Source organism: Prorops nasuta, unplaced genomic scaffold (assembly GCF_024137725.1).
Source record: "Prorops nasuta isolate Cenicafe-Biocafe unplaced genomic scaffold, Cenicafe_Pnas_1.2 PNAS00002, whole genome shotgun sequence".
NCBI lineage: Eukaryota > Metazoa > Arthropoda > Insecta > Hymenoptera > Bethylidae > Prorops > Prorops nasuta.
This window is the reverse complement of record NW_027116799.1, coordinates 8136359-8149464: the sequence shown is the minus strand read 5'-3', so window position 1 is coordinate 8149464 and position 13106 is coordinate 8136359. Positions and strand designations below refer to the sequence as shown.

Here is a 13106-nt window from a genome sequence, read left to right as displayed (position 1 = left end):
CTAATAAAACCCGAGAAGGAAATCCGCCAGGAAGGCCCGACGAATAATCCTGAATTCTCGCTGATAAACGAGCACTGTCTCACCTTCCCTCGTGACCTTGCTGCTCCGCGCCAAATATACGAAAGAAAGGAACCGGGAAGAGAGAATAATAAGGGAGAGGAAACGAGAGAGTTCTCCGGAGGCCCTTGACGAAACAGTGATCCGTGCGAGAGAAGACCGGAAGCACGCGCTTTGGATTAACAAAGTGAGCAGGGATCCTTATATATATATATATATGTAAAACTTGTGGATTTCATTGCCGGCCGGTTCATGGAGAGTGGATTCGAAAAAAGAGAAACAGGTGTTTCGAGGAAGTGAGCAGCGGTAATACGGAGCTGGATGAGGGAGCGTGTACGGATGGCAGAGTGGAGAACAGGGGCTGATCTCCGCAGGTGTTGGTGAAAATCAAGGATAACAGAGGGAGAGCGAGAATTGGATTGAGGGCAGAGAGGGGGGATGCACGGATAAGCAGGCTGCTTTCACGCGATTTCGCGCCGCGTTTTCACATTGCATCCTGGAATGCTGATCTGGCTTTTGCCACTGCTGCTGCTGAGTGTTAAACTCTCGAAAGTCGCGTGGATAGTTTCGCGTCAGCACGGACGGATGGTTCCGTAAGGAGAACCGCAACTTTCGTGCCTCGTCCCTTAAATGCTTGAGAGGTTGGGAGTAAACTCCCGGGAGGAAGCTCAAATTGAGTTTGAGGAATTATAAGTTGTTCGAGTGAGAGAGAGAGAGAGAGAGAGAGAGAGAGGGGGGGGGGATAGGCGGTTCAAGCGTTGAGGCAGATGGTCCTTTTCTGCCTGAGACGCTCCACGGCACTTGGAGCGACGAATAACTGTTTCATTGATGATTTTACAAGATTAACGCGTTGATGATATGCGAGGAGAGATGCTTTCGATATGAGGAGACGCCAACAAGGTCGTTGAAACACTCGGGAGTATTGCTTTCGAAGAAAATGAAGGTCCGTCCCGAGACTCCTGTACTACGCATATTAAAATGTTTTTCAACGTAGTAATGTGCAGAGTCTGCTCTATCCGAAGAGTATTCGAGTGAGTGAAAATAGTTATTGGGATTTGGATGGAGGAAAGGGGTTCGATCAAAAATGACATGGTCGCTGCGGTAAGTGCTGCTTCGCTCGGTGGGTGTGAAATTTCCCGGCTTCCACGTCACTCTTCTTCAGCAGTTGTCATTCCTCCATTCAAAAGAGCGATATAAAAAGCTTCGGTTCTGCTTGGATAGCCGATCTATGCTTCGCACCACTGAATGATAAGCTGGGACAATATTCTTCCCCGGAAACAATGGCGCGCTAATGGTTGCTCGAGAACAAGACGAAGTAGGGAAAAAGGAAGAAAATGCGAAAAACGCGCGTCAGGATTAGGACCGGGATTAGTATCTCTTCTCTCGTCTGACAGCAAGAATAATTACACGCAGAAGCGTTAACGATGGAGAATTAATGTGCAAACATTAAACATAGTTTCGACCCTAATTACGTTCGGAGAAGCAAAGTAATTTTGGGGTATTTATCCTCTTGAAAGGGACACTCTCTAATTACTGGAGACTGGGAGGAAGCAGGAGGGAGACAGAGAGGGGAGGGGAAGATAGGCACTGACTTTCCCCAATAATCCAACTCCACTGGCAAGGTTCGCGGAATAACAGCAAACCTTATCAACAGTGGGCTTTGAGCGAGAGAGCCCCTTTGAAGGATTGAAAGAGCTAGAGAGGAGCAAGAGAGTGAGAGAGGGAGGGAGGATAGAAGTGGTGGTGATTCAGTCATTTTTAACGGTTTATTTTTCTTATCGCGAAAAGAACGGTAATAGCAGTCGGTTGGACTGCGAGTGGTCGTGTCGACAAAGTTTCCTGTTCAGTGAAAAAGTCTGGTAGCCATGAGGGGATGGTGTTGGGTGGACTGCCGAGTAGTGAAGGATAGCTGAAAGGTTGTGACAGCAAAGAGAGAGAGAGAGAGTAGAAGAATCGCAGTTAGTGTGAGAGACAACGATGATGTACAGTGAGAGGCAAATATTGCGTTATTAGTGTTGGTGACACGTGTTGGAGATTATATCCGGAAGTGACGGTTGATATGATCGAGCCGTGTTGGGATCACGTGCAATGACCATGATTTACCTGAGGTTGCACGTTGGTTGGGGTCTACGGTACAACACGAACGCGAGACACCTCAACGTGCTGATCGTACCGCTTTTCCCACTCTGGATTATCGGTGCATTCTGCGTCAAAGACAGTAAGTGTCGCTAAAGAAATCTTCCTCGCGTCGATCTTCCCCACGACTGCTGTAGCTGCTATATATGCGATAACGAAAGAGGGATACGCGCAAGATAGCTCGCAACTATTAATTGTCGGGGGTAGCCAGGTTAAGATCCCGCGTTTAAAATCGCGGTGCTTAAAGAAAATTTATATGGAGATATAATTGAGGGTGCAATTAGTAAGGCTATTATGCTATGTAATTCTTCGGTACTACCGTTCCCTTAATTAAGTCCTGCAATATCTTACATCGAGAATTATGTGTGCGAAATGTTCTTTGATATTCTGGAAAGCACTCCTTTAACTCGGGGCTTCCCCTTTCTCCCGCAATAACGTGGCGCGGAGCTTTAAATTTTACGTCTCGCAGAGAAAAAAATTTAATTTCAAAACGAGATCAACCGAGAACTGCCACCCCCCCTTTCTGCCCTTCTGATAAATCGACTTTATAATTTAGACTGCAACGCGAGATGCTCGTGGCGTGGCCACCGGGGCACTATTTTGTCATTAAGTTTTCACTTTGAGAGAAAAATGTTTTGTTTGCTTTTTTTTATACCGAGTGTAATTCGCGCAGCATTTTGCTCAAAGTTTGGATTTATATTCAATCTCTATCAGCCTGGTTACAGGGTTTCGGTGCTGCTAAGGGGTTAACTTTGTTTGGCTGGAGCTTATAAAAAGTGGTTTCAGCAACTTTTCGTTCGTATTTAATACGCGACTCAACTTTATATGCACGCATATGCATGTATGGACGCGAGCGTAGAGACGTGCGCGCACGTTCATCATATGCAGAGGAAATCCACAAAAACCGTTTTGCGAAATAATCTGGTTTGCTGCGCATTTTCAATCCAAATCGCGAGGCCGATTACCCCGCAAAGGGCCGAGTTTTCAATAAACTAGACACCGTTTAGCTCTCGAGCGTGGATTATCAGCGAGTTTGATTTAATCGATGCTGCAGAGTGTAGACTTAAAATTCATTTTGTTCGAGCTGCCAGGATTGACAACTGGCATGCTTCTCCTCCTATACACGAGCGCCTGGTTAAATTTACCGAGCGGATTGTTCAGTCGTCCGACGCGTATATAATTCGAAAAGAACATTGTAATCTTTGTAAAAAATCAGAAAGGAAAAGAGATGAGGGGCAGAGAAGGGCAAAGGGAGGGAGGACAGGAAAGAGCTGTCTGGCACAACAAGTTAAACTTTACAAAAGTCCATTATAGTATAGCTCTGAAAGTGGTCTTGAAAAATTGGTTGTCTGAACTGCTCGAGAGAACGTATAAGCTGGCTCTTACGAAATTTAATTGATTAAGCCGATACAGGTTTGGGCTTACAGTGATGAATGATAATGAGCGACGATGATAAGGGTGATAAGAGAGTAGGAGTGAAACTTGAGTAACAAGAGGGTAAATCAGAACAAGCACGAATTTAGTGAATGCAAGAACAAAAGCTGGATCGTCAGATTGCAACGTGAAACTCGCATGAAGCAACGAAACAAGAGGAGTAACGCTCTCTTTGATATTTGACTCCGTGGTCGGGTCAAAAGGAACCACCTACAAAATAATTGAAAATTCTCCGAGATTTTCACAGCATTCTCTCCGACTCTTTCCTCGTTCAAATAGTCCATTCGTACGAGCTACATATTTCGCGCTCCTATTAAAATTAGACCAAAAACTGGGGAAAATATGAAAATTTTTGAAAATCTCTACGCGCTATACGTGTTGATAAATTAAATGAAATTGAATTTGTGGTGGATTATGAAAACGGGAGAGTAGTGGGAGGTAGGAAAATGGAATTACTAAAATTACATAATTTTCGTAGTAATAGCTGTCGCGATGGGATATGTTAGTGTTAAAATCGATATAACGATTACATCGATTATTACGGGCTTTCAGTAACCATTTGGAATCGATGGACACAATGACGCAGACAATATCGAAACATTTCTGTGCATCGATCACGCTAGTCATTCATTAATTCCAGAAGCTAATTTCAGCACACTCTCTGTCTATTTTCAGGACCATTTGTCTAACAGTGGAAAAAGCGTAGTGGAAATGACTCCCTCTCCGCTTTCCATTTAGCATTAGTTAGGAAAATTCGTTGCTCGCAAATGACAATCGGGAATTCGAAATGGGAGCCTGTGGAAAATTGTTGGTGGCTGAAGCGAACGAGAAGAATGATTGGCGAATCCACACTTGGTATTCCGTCAGTTCGTCGCAGGGCATCGAATCGATGAGCGGGAGCACTTGGCCCCGTGTCTAAAACTGATAAAAAGGTTAAGAAAAATCAATCGGCAGCGACGCAGAACCGCCAGGCCATTCCGAGCCCGGCCGATACGCTTCGCCAGTTCTACACAATTCAATGCTACGAGCAACAATACTCTCTGCGTCGTTAAGCCCTCCCTTGTCGCCACTACAATGCTGCACTGTCTCGACGAAATTGCAAAAAATTTAATCCCTTTTGAAACAGTAATACCAGAAAAATGTAGATTGGGACTTTGCGAGTCATCTACAAAAATCCTTCCATTCCTCGTTCCCTTCAACGCGCTCACCACCATATCAGCAAATCATAATTTACGAATGTAATAATAATTGTCCCTCGTTGCTCGAGAAGGCCAAAATCATCTGCGGTTGGAACAATAATCTAACCCCCGTAAAGCAACAAACTCGTGGTTGACGTTCCTCGCTTTTTCAATAAAAACTAATACTTTGCTTTTGGCTGTAAGTACGCGTGAAACGAGCATAGGAGTCGAAGTAATCGATGACAAACGTCGCTTGGTGTATTCCGAGCCATTCATAAGCCGAGAACATTTTCTTGAAACGAATGGAGCTTAAATCGATTTCACGTAACACGCTTCAACGTTTCATCACTCTTCTCAAAAAATTCTCTTCGTTACTATATATATATATATATATATATATATACCTGCGACAAATTACTCGACAAAAATACTTCGTGAGTGTAATCGAGTTCGCGTTTCGAATGGATTTAAACTCTAATGTTATATAGAAACTTGGGTAAAAAGAGTGAGAAAAACTGGTTAGCCGATTTTCCTTTACATAGCAATTAAGTTTCTTTTTTTATTTACACCAATCCCCCATCGTGGTATTACTAAATTAAGCTTCGGTACTTAACTGTCATCCAAGATCATTAAAGAAGCTTAAAAGCTCTTATTGCCTGACGGGATTAAGATAAAATTACTGTTGAGAGCAATACTGTTTTAGCGATGGTTTCAATTAGAATTCTTTGCGATACGTATTTAATGACCGAGGAAATTGCGTTGAAATTTCTTGAGACGAAATGACAAGTTGGAGAGCAATAGGAGGAGGAGAAATAAATATGAGAGGAAGAAAAAAACAAAGCGATGGAATGGGGGCAGGAACGCAGATTCTTATTCAAATATGAGAGAATGGAATAAGTGCTTCCTCTTTACATTCGTATATGATCGCAGCTGGCTGATATTGTTGACAACGCGTCTTTTTATCTCTCTCGCACAGTGCACAATAAAATCGATAGCTTTATACCGAAATACTTGGCTGCTTGCTCGCATAAAGTATAAGAGGCAAGAGCTATTTCAAAACGTATATAGTACAATATAATCTTCTTGCGATACGCGTATCGACGATATAGGCGAATTGTAATACTCCTGCATACCTGTGCACACTATATATGCATGTATATAGGGTTTCGTATGCAACGTACCGAATACAGGCGTGGCTCGATCGTGTGTGCGTGCGTCGTCGGTTTGTTTGTCAGTGAGCGTGCATGGAACACAGTGGCTCCTGCTGGTAGTGAAAGAATGATGCGAGCTATAGTAGCAGAAAGAGAGAAAGAGAGAAAGAGAGAGAGAGAGAGAGAGAGAGAGAAGCTTCACTTTGACCGAGGACAGCTCGAGGAGGTCGCAAAAGACAAGCGAGAATTTAAGGTGGCTTTTAGTGAAACGTTAGTAGCTAAAACAGTCTAGCCAAGCAGACGATTGCTCGCTCCTGCAGCGCTTACTATTCCCCGCAGGTTTCCCATTCGATACACATAAGCACACATACGTAGCAAGATGCAACGTGAGAATAGCTCGATACGCTGCACGAGATCTTTCTTTTCGTTTCGTTACGTTTAGTAGGTCTGCAAGACGAACGATCGCACCGGAAGTCGCCTAGAGAGAGAAACTTGTTTCCCGCCCACGGCTGTTGCCGCCAAAGATTTAACGCGGACCTGGCTGGCAAAAAATACCAGTCACTGAAATTACCCGAATGAATTGCTCTATCGAGATAGCAAATCCGTACTATGTAGTATAGGGGACCATGGCGATACACCAGTGTTCTTTATTTTCACTTTTATTCCTTTTCTTCTCTGTACCTGTACTAACCGAGATAAAATAATGTCCTTTCGGAAAATCCTCTTACATCCTCAAAATCTATGCGCCTGGATAGCTTTATTCCGACCTTGAACGATTGATAATTCTTAACAATCTCTTGCCTCCTTCCTCTTTTTTCTCCCTCTCCCTCTCTCTCTCTCTCTCTAATAGCTGGTACCCATATAGAATTAATCGTGCCTTAAAATTCTACATCCATATTTGTTCGACTAGCGAACGCGCCAAACTTGATGAATATACGAATGATTATATAATTCTAACCGTGGATAGCTTATATATATATATATATATAGCGATAGCAATTATCGCAGTTTCAACTAATTCTAATAGCAGAGGCAACTTATGTACACTGTTTGGGCTATGATAAACGGATGAAAATCCGTTTGCAATGACGATGAGAGCAAGCAATTTTCCACGTAGCTGATTAAAGCAAATTCTGCACTTTGGTCAGTTATACTCGTTATTTAAGTTTGCCTCTAAATCTCGAGAGCTTTTTGCACCGAGTTTTCCTAAGACGCGCGACATCCCGCTACTCCGAATTCGCATATCCAACGCTTATTCTACTTGTCGCGGCTCCCTAAGTAGATAAGCACCAGCCGCAGCCTTGATAGCAAAGTCAGCTAAGCGTACGAGTCGCGAAAGATCGATCATAAATTTCTGAAAACCTCGGGCAAGTGATATATTATATTTTGCAAAGTTGCTCCAAGCATTTCCCAAATTATGATATACGCTGTTGATGCTAAAAGCTTTTAGGCTCAAATTTATTTGCCACTGGTTGTTCGGACGTATTAACATTTGTTATACAATTATTTTTCAGTAAGAATTTACATCAGGTACAAGATTTTTTTTTATTCTGGCTGTGATGAATAATGCTGGACGATTTGTACTGAAATTTTTTAATATCAATCCCTTATTTTCTCTCTCTCTCTCTCTCTCTCTCTCTCTCTCTCTTGTGCCACCCTCTCACCCCTCCTTTCCTTTTCTCTCTATCTGTCTGCCCCTCGTTAATCGAGAACGTGGTAACGGGCAGATAATTTCTCTCTACTTGGTATTCGATACGTAGGTGGAACAAACGATTCACCTCCATGCTTAGAAGGGTGCTACTGCTTGCCAGTCTGGATAGCAGTATGAAGCGTTTCCCTTTACGAGCCTCTCACGCCATAATAGTACCAAACCGTTTCTAGAATACAGCCACGCTAAATTACTTCGCAATATTCCACCGTTAGCGTTATTATACTTCCGGCACCTTTTCAATCTTCAAACTTTTCCACTTCCGCGTATCATTGCAACTTGCCCCAGAAAAAAATTCATATCAGACAATAGTGCATTATTTATTTTCCACAGATTGCATGCCTTTTTTAATAACACAGTGTTGCACAATGCATACAAATTAACGGTATTTATCATGTTAATTAAAAAAATATACAACTGTTTAATAACAATAGTATGATAAACAATAGGAACACGAATATAAAAATAAAAAATTTGCTATGATGAGGGTCTACCGCATCTGTGCTCGGTTTTTACATATTACGATACACAGTTTTATATATATGTATATATTATCTATAGAAATTTTGTTAATTTTATTAATAAATGTTTAAAAATCTATGCACAACAATTTATTCGCAGTCGTGTATACCATACACGGTGGATAAGAGTCCTGATTCAGTGTTTCAACAAATTTATCTGGTTAAGAGAAGAAGTTTATTTAACAACAAGGAACAAAGTATAAATGTAGTGAAAAGGTCCAAATATTTCCATGACAATGAAGCATTTTGCAACTACGCGGTTAGCTACCGCCTATTATACTGCGTATTCGCTCCGGCATATTCCGCGAGATACCATGAATAATGGAGAAATTTTATCTTAAAACTTTGCTAATTGGATTTATCAAAAGTGTTCTTCAACCCGCATGTTGTATAAGCATTGTCGTTACTAAACTATTTTAGTCTGAATTTCTCCGATACGTGCATATCGGTGTGTGAGAATAAATCATTAATAATAATTTATATTTCTCCAGGCTAAATGAACGATCCAAATGAAAATCATAAATTTCTTATAAAGATTTTCGTGGTATAAGCAATTTTGTTGTTGTTGTTTTTTTTTTCAGAAATTTGTGTACACTTAACGAATCGGTCTGGCACCGAGCATAGAATTTAAATGAGAACGAAAAATAGTTCATATTTTATATTATATGCCATTGCGCAATCTGCAGGAAACAGTGGATATTACAAAATCTATTCAATATTTACACAACGTTGTAAAAATAACCAGGATGGGAGAAAAATGATGCGTTGGTTATTTTATCCCGCTTTGCGGTGACATAGCGAGGGGTAGTTGGGAAAAATTATATTTGCAGATTTTAAGAGAGTTCATTGGCCCGGAATATGACTTTACTGTGGTCTAGAGTCACACCCAAAATCGACACTAACCCGAACGGTTTTAGAATCTCTCGCTGAATTACTCTGCAGTATGCTGCAGGACGTAGTAAAACGTGCTCAGCGTAGCACGAAAAATTCTATGGTTCTCTCTATAGCGATATTATTCAACGATTTTCGAAAAGACCTTGACGTCATTAAATCAGCACGTCTCACCAGAGGATCCAAAGGTAGTCGCTGAATTTTCTTACAATATTCGTAAACTTTATCCTACCGCGTGCATCTCGATAAATATTTTCTTCGCCCTATAGCACATCTTATTATAATCAAAAGACAATTTAGCCAAGGGCAAGTTAATTTTAGTACTTTTAATAAGATCATCGCAAATGTGAACTTTTTACACGAATCACTGTAGTATTCACGATATCCACAGCTATACAACAATAAACCTGCAGAATTCGTCTACTGGCTCATGGAAATTGGCACGAATAATGTATTATTGCGGAATTGCTGAAAGCAGTGGAATATTTATTATTTATTAAACGTGGTTTTAGTGTGCATTTCTGCATTAACGGAAATCCGATAAAGTATAGTACATACCACACACTGCGCGACGTTATTTGCTAGAAATAATTCCACGAATTGGTACATTTGATAATAATAAATTATGTATCGAAGAATATGAAGTTGGTGCATGGATAGAGATGCAAAAGCAGAATGGTAGCAAGGAGATTTTTGTGCATGGAAATAAAGACGTCGCGCGAGGAGTTCCGGTTTGATATTGGAATGGTAAATTGATTAAATTGAAATTGAAAGGTGAGCACACAGCGAGCACTCTTAATTCATTGTGTCGACCACACAGTTGGCAATGGTCCAAAGCACGAGACTTCGCTAAGATTAATACCATGTGCGTCTCTACTTCTGGAATCAACGATGGAATATCAGTTCTCGATGACACGTCATACGACGGCCTTACGGAACTTTCCACATGAAATGATTAGTACACGCGACAATGTCGGCGAATTTGGCGATAAAGTCCAACTTGGAGATTCACACCGTGGAGAAACTTACTCGACCATTCGGATCCTTTGGCTTTGTCACCCTCGAACCATGGCGATCCTTTATGCTATCCTGACGTTACGACGGATCGCTCTACCATGCATGGATCCATAAAAATCATAGTCAACCTCTATCCTCTCGTTATATTGTAAAAATAATTACAATAACAAAGATGTCGTATATACATAAACACGAAAGCTAACACATAGCCATTGAAACAATAGAAATTCCGTATTTCCGGTCCAGCGTCAAGTTTGATCGTTTAGCAGTTGGAAGCGTAATCGAGCTAATTAACAAACGGTTTAATTAGTCTTATAATCAATTAAGGTTATGAGGCGATTGCGTAACGCGTATAAAATTCCATTGTGGTCGTACAGTATCGCGGCTTCTGCGAATGCGTCGATTAGAGTGGAAGCAGTGTTATTGCGTATTGGAAGCCAAGTGCCTATTAAACTAATTACGCAGGGATGCAATTGTAAAGCTGGAAATCAATCGTCGATCCGTTCAACGGGGCCCGATACGCGCCGTCCGCGTGGTCCAGTTCTTCGGGCAGTAAATAGTTGAAACGTGTGCTAAATGTGTGTAGGACGTATGTATATGGAAAGAAAACGATCGAAGCAGCCAGATAGGTTCACCGTAAACATAGCTCTAGCGAAACGGTCACGTATGTATGGGTGCATTGCTATATATATATATATATATATATATGGAACGAGGCTGGAATGGAGCCGCGAGCAAAATGCCACCTTTGCAACGCAGCGATGGAGCGTTAAATCGTAGCTGGTGAAAGAAGGGCTTTGTCGTAATCCGAGTGAGCCGGTGCGAGTGGCGAGATTCGAATGCATTAGGCAAACGCCTGCGCTAATCGTGAGAGGTGCGAGGCATGCGGGACTCGGATGGATTCGGCCGTTAGGAATAGGTTGGACCGTTTATTGGTACCTTCGAGGCTGATTTACGTTTATCGAAAGTGTTATATACGTATATATGGGCCGGCGAGCTGGATATGTCGGAGGACCACGCGTGCCCTCGGAGTCGTAACGCGACAGTGGCATAAACCTGCGAAGAATCCCCGGCATATATACCGGGGCGCCTCCCCGGAGTACTTACAAGATATGAAGATTGCCAAGATTAGCGTGGATGCCGTAGCATTACCTTTCCTAAACCAGTCTACGTGGCCTAATGCGAGTGCACCTGAATAACACCGGGATCGCCGAGTAATTGTTCCAACACTCTTACCCCTATCTCACTCTCTACCTTACCTAGCTTTAACTACCGTCTAGGAATTTACGCTCCGGAAACCCCTTGCCGCAGCAGCAACAGCAGTAATGAAAAAAAACCTTCATTCATCCCCCACTCTTACCCTCATTCCCTCCTACACTCGTATTAAATTGAATCGCTTGGCTTAAAGTACCTGCTTCCAAGCACTGCTATGTGTTCCTGATGTCGACAATTAACCTACCTTAATAAACGCGCAGTATATTATTGTTATGTTTGCCCAGGACATTGCGCAACGCTCGCCAGCTCTATTCCAATTTTAATGAAAACAACAATTTCATCCGTGAATTCTTTCTCTTTTTCATTAAAGCGTCCTTTATACTTTGCATAACGATTCCTCCTGTGTTCGACGATATAAGGATCCGCTCGAACGTATCATTTACGACCTCTCTGCAGCGTTGCTGTGGCTAGTCTTCCAAGAGAATCGCTGACTTGTAAGGGAGCCGCAGTTTATAAAGTTAGATTCCAAATGTGTAAATGCTCGAGCTCGATAATTTCAACCTAAACACTGTGTACCTGTGTCTTCTCTCCATTAAATTGATCCAAAAGGACGTTAATTGAATATCTATTACACCGTGTTACAATAGTTCTGATCCTGTTGATTAGTCTGTGCCACTGACAATTATATTTAGAGTTTAGTCAAACGAATATATCCTGCACTAATACACTGTACGTCACGTTCAATTATCGTTGATGAGAAAAGTGTGCGGTGCTCTAATGCGATTGGTCGAATTGCGAGCAATCGCTTGCAAAATCGTTTTAGTACAATAATAATATTCCAAACGATGTAGCGTGTCGTAAAAATTGGTCCCTTTTTCGTAGAAAGAGTTCTCCGGGTTTGACCTAGCATCGCGATGCGGCGAAATTCGAGTAAATTAATTAACACCCATAGCAAAGGCAGAATATAGTATGGAGCAGTCTTGCTTAATGCACCTCAAGTATTCTAGAGTCGGTGGAAAAGTTAGTAGCTAATCAGCTGGTAACAGTGCATCGCAGCGCATCGCGCCACTTCGCGGCTCCGCCATGCTTAGCTAATGAGCTAAGTACGACGTCTACTTTCGATGGAAAGTGAATTAGCGCGCCGTTGTCGTAGCCCTTCCCGTGAAAAGCACGGTCGACGCTCAGCATTTCAGCGGCAAATCCGAGGAACTCTCGCCACTGGAATTCTCAATCTGTGAATTCGTTTGGCGCGGCTAAGAAGTTACGGCGATCGGGTCCGTGAAATCTTTCGGGATTATTTGCCTTCCTGACGAGATTACCAAATGACTCGAGAAAGTCCATTGTTGTCAGGAATTCCTAGCTAGCTCCACCCATCCTGTCGTAAACTCGATCTGTAGGGCCGTACTCCTCGCGCGTCATTTCGCCTTCAAAATTAACGACTAGAATTAAAGCCTGATCGGCTTATGTTGTCACCACGAAAAACTCCCAAGTACGACCTTGTATTACATTATATTATATTATACATGAAGCGTAACAAAAATTCAATCGGCTATATCGTTTGCTTTCCGCTGAATTTAACGCAGTCAGATGCGAAAATAACGTTCAATTTTTATGGCCAAAAGCATTTGGCAAATTCACCTAAAATCAATTAAATCCTTCCGCGAACGTTGATTTTTGAGCAAATATCGCTTTGATCGTTTTTCGAGGCGCGCTGTTGCCATAAAAAATATATCAGTTCACAGACTATATATATATATATAGGACAATAAAAAGAGCTGGAATTTAAGTGTAGCGGTTT

The 13106-nt window shown here is 41.9% G+C and overlaps 1 protein-coding gene across 3 annotated transcripts in view; it reads left to right on the top strand.

Annotated features, from left to right (window-relative positions):
- The first annotated feature begins 858 nt into the window (after positions 1-858).
- LOC136779244 (neural cell adhesion molecule 2-like) overlaps positions 859-13106 on the top strand; it is a 172183-nt gene continuing 159935 nt past the window's right edge. For all 3 annotated transcript variants that reach the window (XM_066736747.1, XM_066736756.1, XM_066736740.1), the window contains exon 1: positions 859-2275. In XM_066736747.1, the coding sequence (XP_066592844.1) occupies positions 2146-2275 (130 nt within the window). In that variant the 5' untranslated portion in view covers positions 859-2145. The remainder of the gene's footprint in view (positions 2276-13106) is intronic.